The sequence below is a fragment of the Salminus brasiliensis genome, chromosome 17, assembly GCF_030463535.1.
Source record: "Salminus brasiliensis chromosome 17, fSalBra1.hap2, whole genome shotgun sequence".
In the NCBI taxonomy this organism is placed as follows: Eukaryota; Metazoa; Chordata; class Actinopteri; order Characiformes; family Bryconidae; genus Salminus; species Salminus brasiliensis.
This window is the reverse complement of record NC_132894.1, coordinates 24,358,732-24,372,717: the sequence shown is the minus strand read 5'-3', so window position 1 is coordinate 24,372,717 and position 13,986 is coordinate 24,358,732. Positions and strand designations below refer to the sequence as shown.

General features: G+C 37.5%; 1 protein-coding gene across 12 annotated transcripts in view; it reads right to left on the bottom strand.

The window, feature by feature from the left end:
* The window catches only part of vps13c (vacuolar protein sorting 13 homolog C), a 70,625-nt gene that overhangs the window by 34,212 nt on the left and 22,427 nt on the right, over positions 1 to 13,986 (bottom strand). For 5 of the 12 annotated variants that reach the window (XM_072661160.1, XM_072661152.1, XM_072661158.1 and 2 more), the window contains 18 exons: positions 13,893 to 13,952; positions 11,888 to 12,038; positions 11,485 to 11,601; positions 11,292 to 11,395; positions 10,955 to 11,122; positions 10,264 to 10,299; positions 8,675 to 8,979; positions 8,192 to 8,339; positions 6,598 to 6,706; positions 6,271 to 6,398; positions 5,930 to 6,086; positions 5,592 to 5,681; positions 5,166 to 5,245; positions 4,318 to 4,377; positions 4,084 to 4,237; positions 2,854 to 2,973; positions 2,653 to 2,756; positions 2,369 to 2,536 (listed from right to left, as the gene is read on the bottom strand). In XM_072661160.1, the coding sequence (XP_072517261.1) occupies positions 2,369 to 2,536; positions 2,653 to 2,756; positions 2,854 to 2,973; positions 4,084 to 4,237; positions 4,318 to 4,377; positions 5,166 to 5,245; positions 5,592 to 5,681; positions 5,930 to 6,086; positions 6,271 to 6,398; positions 6,598 to 6,706; positions 8,192 to 8,339; positions 8,675 to 8,979; positions 10,264 to 10,299; positions 10,955 to 11,122; positions 11,292 to 11,395; positions 11,485 to 11,601; positions 11,888 to 12,038; positions 13,893 to 13,952 (2,259 nt within the window). The remainder of the gene's footprint in view (positions 1 to 2,368; positions 2,537 to 2,652; positions 2,757 to 2,853; positions 2,974 to 4,083; positions 4,238 to 4,317; positions 4,378 to 5,165; positions 5,246 to 5,591; positions 5,682 to 5,929; positions 6,087 to 6,270; positions 6,399 to 6,597; positions 6,707 to 8,191; positions 8,340 to 8,674; positions 8,980 to 10,263; positions 10,300 to 10,954; positions 11,123 to 11,291; positions 11,396 to 11,484; positions 11,602 to 11,887; positions 12,039 to 13,892; positions 13,953 to 13,986) is intronic. The other 7 variants (XM_072661156.1, XM_072661157.1, XM_072661161.1 and 4 more) reach the window with 4 other exon arrangements.

Below are 13,986 nucleotides of genomic sequence, written 5' to 3'. Positions count from 1 at the left end.
TAGCTAACCTGTCTAAGCCTAGCTAGCCGACTACAAGTACAAGCATGACACTGGTTATCTATGTATATGTGGTTATGTAAATGACCATCAGGGCCACAGTGAACCAAAAGTGTGTGCCAACAAAGTCACTCAGTGAATGACCAGTACTAACAGCATCATGAGAAAGACTGAGGAGCCGCCTGTGGCCAAAGACAAGAGAAAGTGTACAACAGTGACCATGTAGCTGCATCGCCCGTAGGGAAATCACCTGAAGAATAATTTAAGATGTAGCTGCACCTCTGACAGAATGCCCCATAGCAGCCCTTTGAACAAAATTCACAAGAAAATGAGAACATCTGAGAGTGGCAAGTCCAACTTAGTGGCATGAAAACATTTAGCTGGACAGTTGATGGGCAGCAGTTATGGTTAAAATTAGGACCTCGGGTTACAATTTTAGCTGTATTGGGTCAGACCAGTCCACATAAGCAGGGAGGTTGATAGTCTGGTCCACAAATATAGGATTGAGAACCTTGAGCAGAAAAGTTGTGCTCAGTCTCAGCCTAACATTAGAGTCATCCAAGTCCCACTGCATACAGAGGCAAACAAAAAGTGCATGCAGTTCACACCTATGCTTCACTGTACAGAAAGAAAGAAGACAGCCTACAAGAAGATTTAAGATCTGCCTACGCATACCAGCAAAACCACTCAGATGCAGTGCCAGTGTCAGCAGGCAACTTGGTCGCTGGTCATTGGGTAAACAAGCACTTTTTCACGAGAGACAACCAAGAATTCCAAGTCAGAATTCTTACAGGGATCCTCCAATTTCAAAGTCTGGAAAAAAGTCTTGGGTTGTAGTAAGGACTGACAAAGTCTGAAAATCTTAGATCCTAGAAAGTTTAGTTCTGACAGGGCACAATGTGTTTTGCAATTTTTTTGTCATGAGACTAGGAAGGGTAACTTACTTTAGTGTTTCTAGGCTCGCTAGCTCCTGTGCGTGAATGCTGAATATGGTGGCCGTCTGTGTATTTAGAGCTCTGATGGCAACTGAGGCAAAGAGATCACGCTAGTCCTGGCCTAGTAAATTAGCAGCAAAGAGAGCAAAAACAGGGCTGGTACCTAGTCGTAACTAGTGGCACTACTTTAAAACATGAACACATTTTTGTGTGATGGATGAGAGCCAGTTACGAAACCCTGGTGTTCAACATTCCATACGGCATAGCCAGTTCGAATAAAGAGAAGAGAAAAATTCCAGTACAAGAAAAAACAGCTTTGGAGAATCCAAAGCTCAGCAAGAGCAGCACTCAGTTGGTTTCCAGGCAAAAAGCGAAAGAGGCTACACAGTGTATGCCGAGCAACTTATACACCACACTTGGTCCACACTTAGTCAAGAATGATTTCACTAGCATACACCTTTGTTTCAGAGATACATTCACTTGTAGCAGCGCCCTGGTGGTCAGGTGATATTAACGTTAGCATATAGAACATATTAATGTTAGCTCTCGCCTAATTCACAGCAGTTTAACATTTAGTTTTGTTGTCTAACTGATGGTTTAACATTTATGTAATGATTTATTTAGGATTGTGGACAGTGTTCATTTAGATGGTGACTGTCAGCAAACTGAACTTTGTATGTGATTGTTTTTCAGTTCGACTGTATGAAAAAGTGGATACCTAATCCAAAGACATATCCAGTCTTATGCAAACTTGTAGCCACCCTTTAGACACCCACCAATTGCAATTAGGAACTGTCAGCCAAATCAAATTTCTTTTTAACTCTGAGCCAACACTCAGGAACTATGGGCCATCTAAAGGCCATCTGAAAATGAGGCAGGAGAAAGCCATAAGAGCCCAGGACATTGTTAAGAACTGACAATTAAAAAAAACTGTGGTCAAGATGAGATCTAGTAGAGGCTGGAAAACTACCATAGACAATGTGAAGAAATACAAACTGAAGATTTTGGAACGGCCCCTTATAATCCCTTTTCATTTAAAATCTATATACAATAATATACCAAATAAGACAGCATGCAAGACTCCTAACAGTGTTTTTCGGACAGATATAGAGCGTCTTTCAGTATGATAGGTCGATCGGCAACACAGATCGAGGGCAGGCCTGTATGCAACATTAACCTTTCCAAGCTAATTTGGTAATGTATCATAATGGGCTTCTGCAGATATGCACAAGCTCTGTAGTTTCATCTAGCAGATGACAATAAAAGAACTGCAGCATCCTGTGACCGAGGATCCTTATGTAGAGCTGCTGTCATCCTCAACTTGCAAATATGATCTGATTGGCTTTCAGGATCGGCTACATTAGAGACACATTTGTTGATCAGCAAGCTTTAAACAAATGTTACCATGTAAGTATGAGTATCCAAGCTACACTCACCAGCAAGGACATGACAAATTTGTGTAGATAGACCACTTGAATACAGCCCATATTGAGCTTCACCTTGCCATCCACCTTTGACGTATCTGTGTATCCCACCCCTTCGGTAGCTTTTGGGGAGAGACTCATATTAAGGCTGAATACCTCATCACCAACAATAGAGATGGCCTATGAAAAAAAAAAAAAAAAAATGCAGTCAAGAGGCACAGAACAATCAAATGTTCCACAGATGCCTGGATATTTACATTTATAAGATATTTTTGAGGCGTAGCATATTTACTTGCCTTTTTGTGAATGGTTTTTGGATCTACATTAATGACAACAAAATCACGGAGTCTAGCAAGCATATGCGTTTGGGTCCCCTGCATTAACAAAGAACCATGCAGACCTAGAGGGTGGGGTGAGAGATATTTTAGCATAACCTAGCATAAACACACACTAGAATTAAATGTTACTTGATGCAGGAGGGTATAAATGACGCCAACCCTGAATCTTGATGTCGGCCATGTTGCATCGCTGGTCACATACTAGCACATTGAATGCCCCCAGCTGCATGTCTATCTTCAGATCAGTGATGCCACCATCAGAGGGGGAGCTCACTACAGCTGGAAAAGAAACAGAGCTACTGCTTTGTGCATGTTTGCATGTTACAAATACGTGATTGGTTGTGTCTAAATTGTTTCCAGCTGTTCACATGGCTACAGTGCTACCGTAATGAAGTGAGGACAGGAAAGTTCCCAATAGCAATTATTCACTACTTTGCATGGGCAACTGGTATTTATTTAATTATATCTAATGCTATAGCAATGTTAAAAAAAAAAAAACAACACAAACCAGTAACCCACTCCAGTATCCTCATTGCATTAGTAGATTTTGCAACCTATTTACTGGATAAAGATAACTGTTCCTATCTTAAATTTTAGAATATTGTGAGAATATCAAATTATGAACCCAGAATTGATCCCAATCAAACTGTGGACCTAATATACAATTTTGAATAATTAGGAGCTTCTGTTCATTATGTCAAAGAACCTTACCATATAGATGCAGTTTGTAGTTATACCTAGTAGTTACAGCTTGTATGTGCATGTTGTCATCTGGGCCCCCATTCATAAATGTTACCACCATAGGACCACAGTAATACCAACATAGCTGTGGAGTGTTATTTATATGAGGTTTTTAAAACACCTCACTGTTTTCCTGAGTATTTGTATCTGAGCCGCCAAGTGCACGTTCTTGAAAATAAATGAATGGTGTTGGGCTAAAACCCCAGCAGTAGAATAATAACAGTCACATGAAGGACGTTGATATTCAAGCTTGGGTTTTAAAGAAGGAAAAACAGAGAGAGAAAGATATAGATACTCCTGAAGACACACTGCATTGGGCCTTTTTTGGCACTTCTGGTGAAAAACCCCTTTCCTTTGTGTTTTGCAAGAGTTAAGCAACATATGACATAGCAGTGAGGAGCGGTAACTCATAATTCATAAAATGGTGTTGCTAGGCTTCCTCAGAAAGCAAGTCCCATTGAGATTTCAAACAGTGTGCATGTTTAAATGTATTACAAAGCAATGTCTGACCATGTGTATTTTAGTAAAGCAGTCACTGTGTGAGAGTCCATTCTAACCCCAGGTTAAACCCCTGAATCCTTTTGTGTCTACAGTCATGTGAAAAAGTTAGGACACTCCATGAATGCGTATGTGTGAGTGTTCTCATACTACTTTTGGCAGAGCTTGTTCTTGTATCTCCATTCCTCTTGATCTCTTTCTCAGATGAGGGTAGGCTGCCAGACGACACGGCAGCAGACAGGAAGTCCATTGTGGAGAGAAGAGCCTCAGTATGCAGCATCAGGTCCAATGAGGAAAACTTGACCTACAAAAACAAATAATAAGAATTAATAAATAATAATACAAATCCAAAAAATAACATGACGTAAATAATTTAACACTTACATCAATCCTCTGTTCCGTGTTATTGAAATCGGTACCAAAATTAGGCCCATTTCGGTCAGCCTGTATAACAGATCATATCTTAAAAGTTTAATCTAGTCGCTCCACTGCAAAAGGAACTAAAAAAATAAGGACACAATTAAATCTGAATATACACTAAAATATGAATATTTATCATTTGAAAATATATGTGAAATTGAATATAAATTGTTTATCATAGACCATACGAAAAATGCCTGCAAAATGTAACTTTTGGGCTAGAATCCTTATAGTACCTCTCCCCTCTCTTTTACAGACACATATGGAAACCAGGTTGTGACCTGGTGTGAAAGCAGTACATTCTACACAATTAGAAGACTGACTGCTGAGCTTCCCAGCTGCTGCTATCTGCCTACCAACTACACTGAAGTATTTGCTGCTATTATTATTACCACCATTAACCATAATCATTACTGCGCAGAAAAACATATGTGGTGGTGGTAATGTATAAGCAGTTCTGACCAGAGGAGAAAGAGTCTTGGTTCTCCAGCCCTGAGGGAGTTTTTCCTTGCAACTGTCTTGTCTTATTACTGGATTCTTGTAAAGCTGCTTTGTGACATCAGTTGTAAAAAGTGCTATACAAATACATTTTATTTGATTCTGAGAATCCCATCCTGAAAATTATATTTGCAGAGCAGTCTATAATAGACTATTTATCTGTATATTTAAGTTTATATGTTCTGATGTACTATTTATTAATAATAGAATGTAGCATTCAAAATAGTATTAAATGGGGGAAGGCTAAAGACAGATTAATAAAGAAATAAGAGAGATAAATAAAGAGATAAGAGAGAATAAAAAGAAAGACCTACCTTGACATACTTCACTTTTAAGAGTTCAGCTCCCTGTTCTGCTGATGAACTGAGGATGCAGAGAGGCTCACCATATGAATCTATAACAATAAGAAAGAAACATATGCAAAACTGACATGAGAAAAGACATGCTATCAAAAACACGAGAAACGACATGCTATCAAAAAGCTTTTACTGGTTCAGATTTTTAACAACAATACCAACATACAATGACTTGTTTGTGCCAAGAAAAAAAAGTTGAATCTATTATCTGTTACCTGAAACTGACCGGATGATGATCATTCAATGGCACAGCTTTCAAAACTAAGAATAATAACTACAAGTTATTCAACTACATGAATAACTACAATAACTATTATGAAGTGAGGTCTCCAACTGTTTTTACTCAACTCCTAAATAATGTATAATTATTATAACATCACATACTGCCTCTGAGGTACTTCTCGTGACTGTGTGGGCTGTTGTCACCCATAGTGACAGTTTTGGTCTGCAGCTGGCGCAGCAGAGATTTTTCAACTGCAAAGGAGGAAGCCTGGCTGTCATCTACTAAATGACGGTCACATCTGTAACTAGCATTTTATGTGCAGGTCTTCCTGCTCTTATTCCATCCTGCAGTTCTCTCAGTTGTTTGCTTTACCACAATGTTTTCTGTTGCAAATCATGTCATGCACTGTGAACTGTTGGATTTGCAGTTTTAAGCTAGACCACTACTACTGCTAATACTTATTACCATCAAATACCAGTTATTAATATGTATTACATACCAGGAAACTCCAAGCACTTCATGGAGATAGTCTTGATGTATGTGGTGACCTGCATGTCATATTTGTGTACTTTGGTGTGAACTCCAAGCTGATTTGCATGCAGCACCAAAAAGGGACACTCATTTCCCTTCTCTGTTTTTTTCAGAGTCATCATGACCTACACAGACAGAAGCGGATTTTACCCAACTAAGCAGACAGCAGAGTGTAAAACACAAAAAATATTATATGTCGGCTGATGGATAACCATTTGAGCTTTATATATATATATATATATATATATATATATATATATATATATATATATATATATATATATATAAATAAATAAATAATCATTATACCTCCATGATTTCAAAGTTGAGGAGAACACTGACAACGTTCTCACTGAACTTTCCTTTGATATCTCTTGACTGACTTCCTGTCTCCACAGAAAGTACCTCTTTGTGTTCTTCATTCCTATCAGATTTATCTATGGAAAACATAAGGAAGCAATGTCTATAAAACATGTGGGAGGAATAGAATTATAATAACAACATGCAGGTTTCCATCCAGCTCTCAAATAAATTTGAAATAATTATTTTTGTTTTATTTACTTTTTTTCTGCTGCATTTTATTTAACATACATGCAAATTATTACTATTCATGGAAAAGCAGTTGCTGCTTTTTACCTTCAATGGCAGGTTTCTTCAAGTCAAATGAAAATGCTTTGCTACCTTCCCCAATGTTTTCTGCTAGGATGCTCATCATAACAACCAAGTCTTCTTGACCAAGAGCTAGCTAGGGGGCAAGCAGGGGAAACATTTGTTGTCAGGCAAATATTTTTCTTTTCTCCTTTACAGTCCAGTTGCAAAAGACAGAGAACAACCTACACTTTTCTAAATGTGAAGGTTAATGTGTAGTCTTATTTGAAATGCTACAAAACAGGAGTAAAAGAGCAGTATTTTAAGCATATTTCAAGAGTTACATATATTCTAAGTATTAAAAGAAGTACAGTATAAAAACCTTAAATGAGACGAAGAAGAACCTTGATCAAAATTAGAGAACACTTTCAGATACCTTTCAGTTATTGGTGTTAATCTGGCACCTAGTGCTAATTTCCTTAAATATCTGACAAATACTTTTTTCAAAGATTTTGCAATCTGGTGAGCTGTTCCAAGAGGACTGCAACCCTCCGACAGCAGGTTGTCCAGATGAAGGCCAAAGGGATGACCCCATCAGCCATAGCAAGATAAGTTGGTCGTTTCAAATATGTGATTTTTAGAAATATTGCATCTTTACAACATCACAAACTCATTCGAGTCCCCCAAGAAGGCTGGTTGTTCACGGAAGACAAATGCTAGAGAGGACAGGATAATTCTGAGAATCTCAATGGGCATCGGTATAACACTACAGCTGGAATGGCTCGCCAGTTCAGCACTGAGCAGGGTAAGAATCTGTCTTGCCATACAGTGTCTCAAAGTTTAAGAGCATTTGGACTGAAAGCCCACTCTGCAGTGATCAAACCTCTTATTAGCAAAACTAATCAAAACTAACCTTTGCTGAAGAGCATGTTGTGTGGACAAAGAAGTGGTCCAAAGTTCACTTTAGTGATGAACGCAAGTTTAATTTATTTGGGTTCGATGGGAAACATGTTTATCAAACCGCGGGAAGACTGAACCCAAAGATGTCAGTGTAAGGTGAAAGAGAAAATGTTATGGTTTGTGGAATGTTTTCGGCAGCAGGAGTTGGACCTCTTATACTGCAAAATGGCAGGGTGAACGCAAATGTTTATCAGAACATTCTTCGACAATGCATTCATCACCCAATCAGACAGCAATTTTCATGCAGGACAGTGCCCCCTGTCACACAGCAAAACAGGTGAAGCAATTCCTTAAAAAACATTGACAAAGAAATGGCCAGCTCATGTTCCAGATCTAAACCCAATAGAAACTAAAGAAAATTTTATTGTAATCTTTCTCTGTGCTACAGTCATTGCTGTTCCATAATTTTGATCAGTGTTTTCAGCGAAATAAAGCTTTTTGTTGATGTACCTTGGTTATTTTGTAACACAAGTAGCATTGTGTTCAAGTAGCATGGTATCTACACAACAAGAATTACTATAAATAAATGTTAAGCAATGAAGATTTATTACATTATTTCTGAAAAAGAAAAAAAATGTTCATTAACTTGTGTTTCCCGTGTACAAAAAACATCTACCAACTAATAAAACATACAAACAAAAGAAACGGAGAACCCAACTGAACTCTTAAATGAGTAACTCACATTCATTGACTTCAGCACTCCTTTAACCTCCACTCCAGGGATCTCTGTAAACCAGGAGGCTCCAAGGTTACGCTTAACGAATAGCTCCAGGTTAATAGGCTGCAATAGCTCAAATTCTGGTTGAGGGGCATCACGCCGCAGAACTGTCCTGAAAACAAGAGAAATTCAAAAACTAAATAGAGGTTTCCAAAAACCTTTTTCTTAACCTTCCTATTATAACTCCCTGGTATATACACATCTTTTACATTTTGTTAAAATATTTTACACAATATTCTTTTTTGTTATTTACAAATCAGATTTTCAAAATTATGCTTTTACACATTACACAACTACCTATGTGATTAGTCATACATTTGTTATCACATTTGAAAAGTATGACAGTAATGACAGTAATAAACCTTAGTCGTCTAAGAGTTAAGAGGTTAAAGGTTATTACAAATCCTACAATCATTTTAAACAAACACATTTTTAAAAATACTGTACCTTGATAACTTAAGGTGAGTAAGTTTGATGTCCACAGTCTCCATCACGGCTGGTAGAGGAAAGCCCTCAGCCGGAAGCAGAGAAAAGCTGTTGCTTACAGTGATGAGACCCAAGTCCACAACAAAGGCATTATGGGATGTGGAGGACTGCGGGATGATGATAAGTGGAGCCTTCAGTCGGATATCCATGGAAAGTCTAAAACTCTTTTGTGCAAAGTCCCTCACACTTGAGGCTGCTTTCTCTGCTGCCTGAGCTGTGGCCACACTTAAGGCCTCCTTGGCTGTCTGGAAGTTGTCCACAAATGTCTAGGGAACAGAAAAGACAATTAGCAAATGATCCATGTTAAATTCTGAGAGGGATGGGATTATAAGCCATGTTTTTAAGTAACAACTTAAGAAGGTCTGTAAGAAGTGAGAGAATCTTAATGAGCTAGCCTGTAAAAGATAAACATCATGCAGAGATGCTCTCACCTTCTGTAAGCTCTGAAAACCAAATTTACAACCAAGTTGTAAATTTGAAGAATAGTGATTAGAGCATTGTCAGAGGTGAGGGTGTACTTTGTTAAAAAATAAATAAATAAAAAAAAGGACGTGATGCATGGCATATCGGACCATTTGGAGTGTGTGCTATAAGTCTGCAAAGCATGTAGAGAGAGATGTGCTCATTATTAAAAACATCCTCTTTGTTCAGACATTCAGTGTCAAGTTTTTTGCAAGCAGGTCCATACATACAGTGATTTACTCAAATACATGTGTCATATGTATGTACACATTTGTGAACATGATGTATTAGCTGCTTTTATTACTATTACAGCATGACTTTTCAATACACCAGAATAATCTGCAGGCAACGGAATCTTTTTATGTCGGGGAAACTATCAGTCATTTAACTGATTCCAAAAAAAAAGAAAAGTTTAGAAACTTAAGTGCAAAGTGTTTAAATAAACTAGGATTAAAACTGTTAAGTATTAATAAAAAATGTCTTATATATCTCAAATAGTAGGGAAAAAAAACAGAATAGATTAGACAAATTTGGAAAACACATTTTGTATGGATGGTAAGGAATAAACCAGAGGCCAGTTTAGTATTGAAAATTCATTATTCATAAAATTATTATAAAATTATTATTTAACTGCGGGTTACTAGAATATGAGCTACTATTAGTCAATGTGTTAATATTAATAATAACAACTATTAAATAGGGATGCACAAACTGAGAGATTTAGCTTAGATATATGCATTGTATTTATTCTGTTGCATTGGTTGTGTTATGAATCTGGTTTCAGCAGAAACATTAAACATTTTATTTGGTATATCTGTATTGGCCCATAATTCTCATATTGGTGCATCCTACTGTTTATATTAAGTATTAATATAATAATATAATATAATATAATATATAATATACTATATAATATACTATTAGATTCCAATTACTAAGCTCATCACATTGACATTAACATTTACTTATACTAGAACATTAAACTGCAATCCACTGTTAAAAATTTAATGTGGGCGAATGTGCAAGGGTGCATTAATAGTGAAGCCGCAAAGCAAAGGGCTTTTGATGCTGCATGCCCAAACCTGTACCTCATCAGCAGAGGGAAACTGAAAGCTAAAAGATTCCTGGAAATAAGAAACACATTTAAAAACAACAATCAGAAGAGAAAATTAAATTAAACTAAACTAGAAAAAAAAATGTTCCAACATGAACATCAAAGAACAAATATAGAAACAAAATCTATTAGGAATGTCTTTAATATGCTCAATCAAACTGTATTTAATAGCATCTCATTACTATATATTTGCCAATAAAAAAAATACATCACAAGTTGTGGGTTATATCTGTTTAGGTCACCTCAAAGGAGGCAAAGAGGAGCTGTTTGCTGAATAGGGTGGAAAAAGGTATTGATAGCAAACTAAAATTGTTTTTTTTTCTTAGTTAAAAAAATATATCCACCCCCCCCAATTTATTAACAAGAAACTTAGAAGAAGGTGTTTCAGAAATACTCAATATACACACACAACAGTATACACTGCTTTATTTCTGCAGTAATTCTATATTACTGTTAATATATATATATATATATATATATATATATATATATATATATATATATATATATATATATATATATATATATATATATATGCACACACACACATACAATTTAATTGTTTTTTGAAAACGTTTATCACACTCACACTGTATACTCGTTTTTATCAAGGCAATTGTAAAGAGAATTTCAGGCACCAAAAGGAGTCACCATCATCATCTCACCATCAGAGACATGAGGAACTTGTGCAGGTAGATTATCTGGATGCAGCCTAGTCTCAGGGTGACCTTGCTGTCCACTTTCGATGTGTCAGAGTAACCCTCTCCTTCTGTGGCTCCAGGGTACAAACTCATCTTAAAGCTGAACACCTCCTCTCCAACAATAGACACCACCTGCCAGAGACAGCACAAACACAAACACCCACGTACACAGCTATGTAAATCCAGTGACATCCAGTGGTGCCAAATTTTAACTACAGCAACTCTAAAATACTAATCAACAGATGCTGTGTGTAGAAAATGACTAGGTTGCACAGCTGTAGTCCATCAGATCGTGTCAAACCTTTTTGTGTGTCGTTTTTGGGTCCACATCGACCACTACAATGTCCCGCAATCGGGCAAACACCTCTGTTTCTTTGGTTTGGACAACCACAGATGCATCAATGCCTAAGGAAAAAAATAATAAACTTGCAACTTGTACCTATGCTGAACGCTGCAGCTGAAGGAAAAAATATATATAATTTTACAAACTCTACCTTTGATTTGAATGTCTGCGATACTGCTTCGGTCATCACACACAACCACTCCAAAGGATCCCAGCATGGTATATAGCTTAAAACTCACCACCCCAGAGTCCTTTGAACTCTTAGATACTAGAAAAGCATGGAAGTAACATATATAGATAGATCTGCTAATAAACTACTTAGAGCAGATTACATCAAGTATTCAGTCTGTACCATGCCTGTTCACATGCATCAGATGTATCCTGCATTACATAAAGGTCAGTGGAAAAACACAGGGTCACAAAAAGCATTATTTATCCATTAATATCAATTGTCATCTTTGAACTAAATCAATCAGAGCAACAGAGCAACCAAAGTTTACTTTAGAATTTGATGTAAAATGAGATGAGACAGAACTATGTTTGTGCATGTGTACCTGTTTTCCCTGCTGCAGCTCGGTCAGCTTGCTTTTTGGTGTCCCTCTCTTTAGAAGCTGTAAGCTCCTGAGGCACTGCTGCATTCAGGTAGTTAATGGTGGATAATAGGGCTTTTGTGTGTAGAAGGAAGTCCAGTGAGGAAAACTCAACCTGTAAAAAAACAAACAAAAAAAAAAACTTAATTCCCACATTTCTTATGACCAAAATTTTAATAGACAGAATAGCAATTACATTAACACGTGTCTAATACTGACTAGTTCCCTTTGTGCCGCCACAACAGATATGACCTTTTGAGGCATGGACTCCACAAGACGTATGAAGGCGCCCCATGGCATCCAGTACCAAGACATTAGCAGCAGATCCTGAAATTTGTAAAGTGAGGCCTCCATGGATCGCATCAATACGCCTTAGTTGCCCATGGCCCAGACACAGGTTTACAGGTGGTTCCTTTCTTGAATCACTTTTGGTAGGTACTATCCACTGCATACTGGGAACATTCCACAATCCCTGCCTGATTTGTCCTTACACTTGATCATTTTTACTGCTTTTGACACATCAACTTTACAAACTGACTGTTCACTTGCTGCCTAATATATCCTACTCCTTGACAGATTTCACTGTAGATGAAGATAAAGGTTTTTTTTTTACTTCACTTCTCAGTGGTATTAATGTTATGGCTGTTTTATATGTTGATTTTGACACAAATAAACAAGTTATTATACTTTATATTACTTATTTGGCTAGTTTGAGACTTTTAAACAGCACTGTAGTCATACTAAAAATAAAAGTAAAAACAAGACAAATAAGAAACTCTTAATAAGTAAGAATAAGAATAAGAAATAAGAAAAGACTTTTATCACAGTCACTGCGCCATCACTGTGTTATCAAATCTCTGCCTGCACCATTTAACAGAGGGCTCAGTAGTTTTCTACCTTCCTCAGAAATCTTTACTGGGCTTCAGCACAGCCAACAGGAGGACAGTTAACATGCCTAGAAGCCTATCCAACACAAATGAAAGCCTGGTTCGTCTTGGTTGAAGTCGTCGCTCAAAACATTTGTGTGACCCTGCACGCCTGTTGCAGCACACTCTTTACAGCGGCATGGAGCTTAGCAGTGGACTTGTACAGTGTGGAAAGCAGCGTCATTCAGACAGTGGAGCGTATCAGAGTCAGATCTGCTAGGATGACGTAAACACATCTCTTAATGGACAGGCTAAAAACTTACTTACTGAGCTTTATTTTGGAGGAGAAAAATCCAGCAGGTTTAATTACCATTACATGGTAGGATCGGATATCAGTCCAGATACTGACAAAATTAGCTGGATCAGATATCGGATAATTAGGCAGTTCTATGGGATCCGTTCACTGAACCAGATTCCCGCAAAGACAGTATTCTAGGCTTCTTAACTCAGGATCAGAGTAACCCACAGACATACACAGATCATAGCAAACAACAAGACTTACCCTATCTATCCAGCATCCTCAACCTGTCAACAACTACCAACAAGTAATCCAGCTTGGAAAAACAGCTAAAATCCATACACATTGCCTTCAGTGGCCTGCTCTGCATGCGGGGGATCTCTCACCCACACATACAGGCACACATAAAGGCAGACGCAGCTGAAGAGAAGTGTCTAAAACAACAGATTACAGGTTTATATCACTAAATAGTAAATTTCTTCTTTTTTTTAAATAATTAAATCCCCCATTACCATTTTTAAAAGCCACAGCCTTGCCATTTCTGCCGTTTTCAGCGATAAAGAGACTAGAGCTGAACTGTTCAGGGGTAATAATGTCACTGCCACAGATGGTTTATCATATAAGGAGAACCAAGAAGGAAGGATCTGCTAGCTCTTTTTTTGGTCTCACAGACTTTGAATTTCAGGCATTCCTGATGCCTTAAAGGTCTCCCACATGGAGAAGTATATGATTTATTCAACAATGGTATCCCTAATGTAAACATTATAGAGAGCCATGAACACCACAACTAGCAAGGACAGTTTACCTTTAGTGTCTGTTCTGTATTGTCAAACAAGCTCTGAAAGCTTGGTCCGCATGCATCAGCCTGCATAAGAGAGAGAAAAACACATACACCTTAT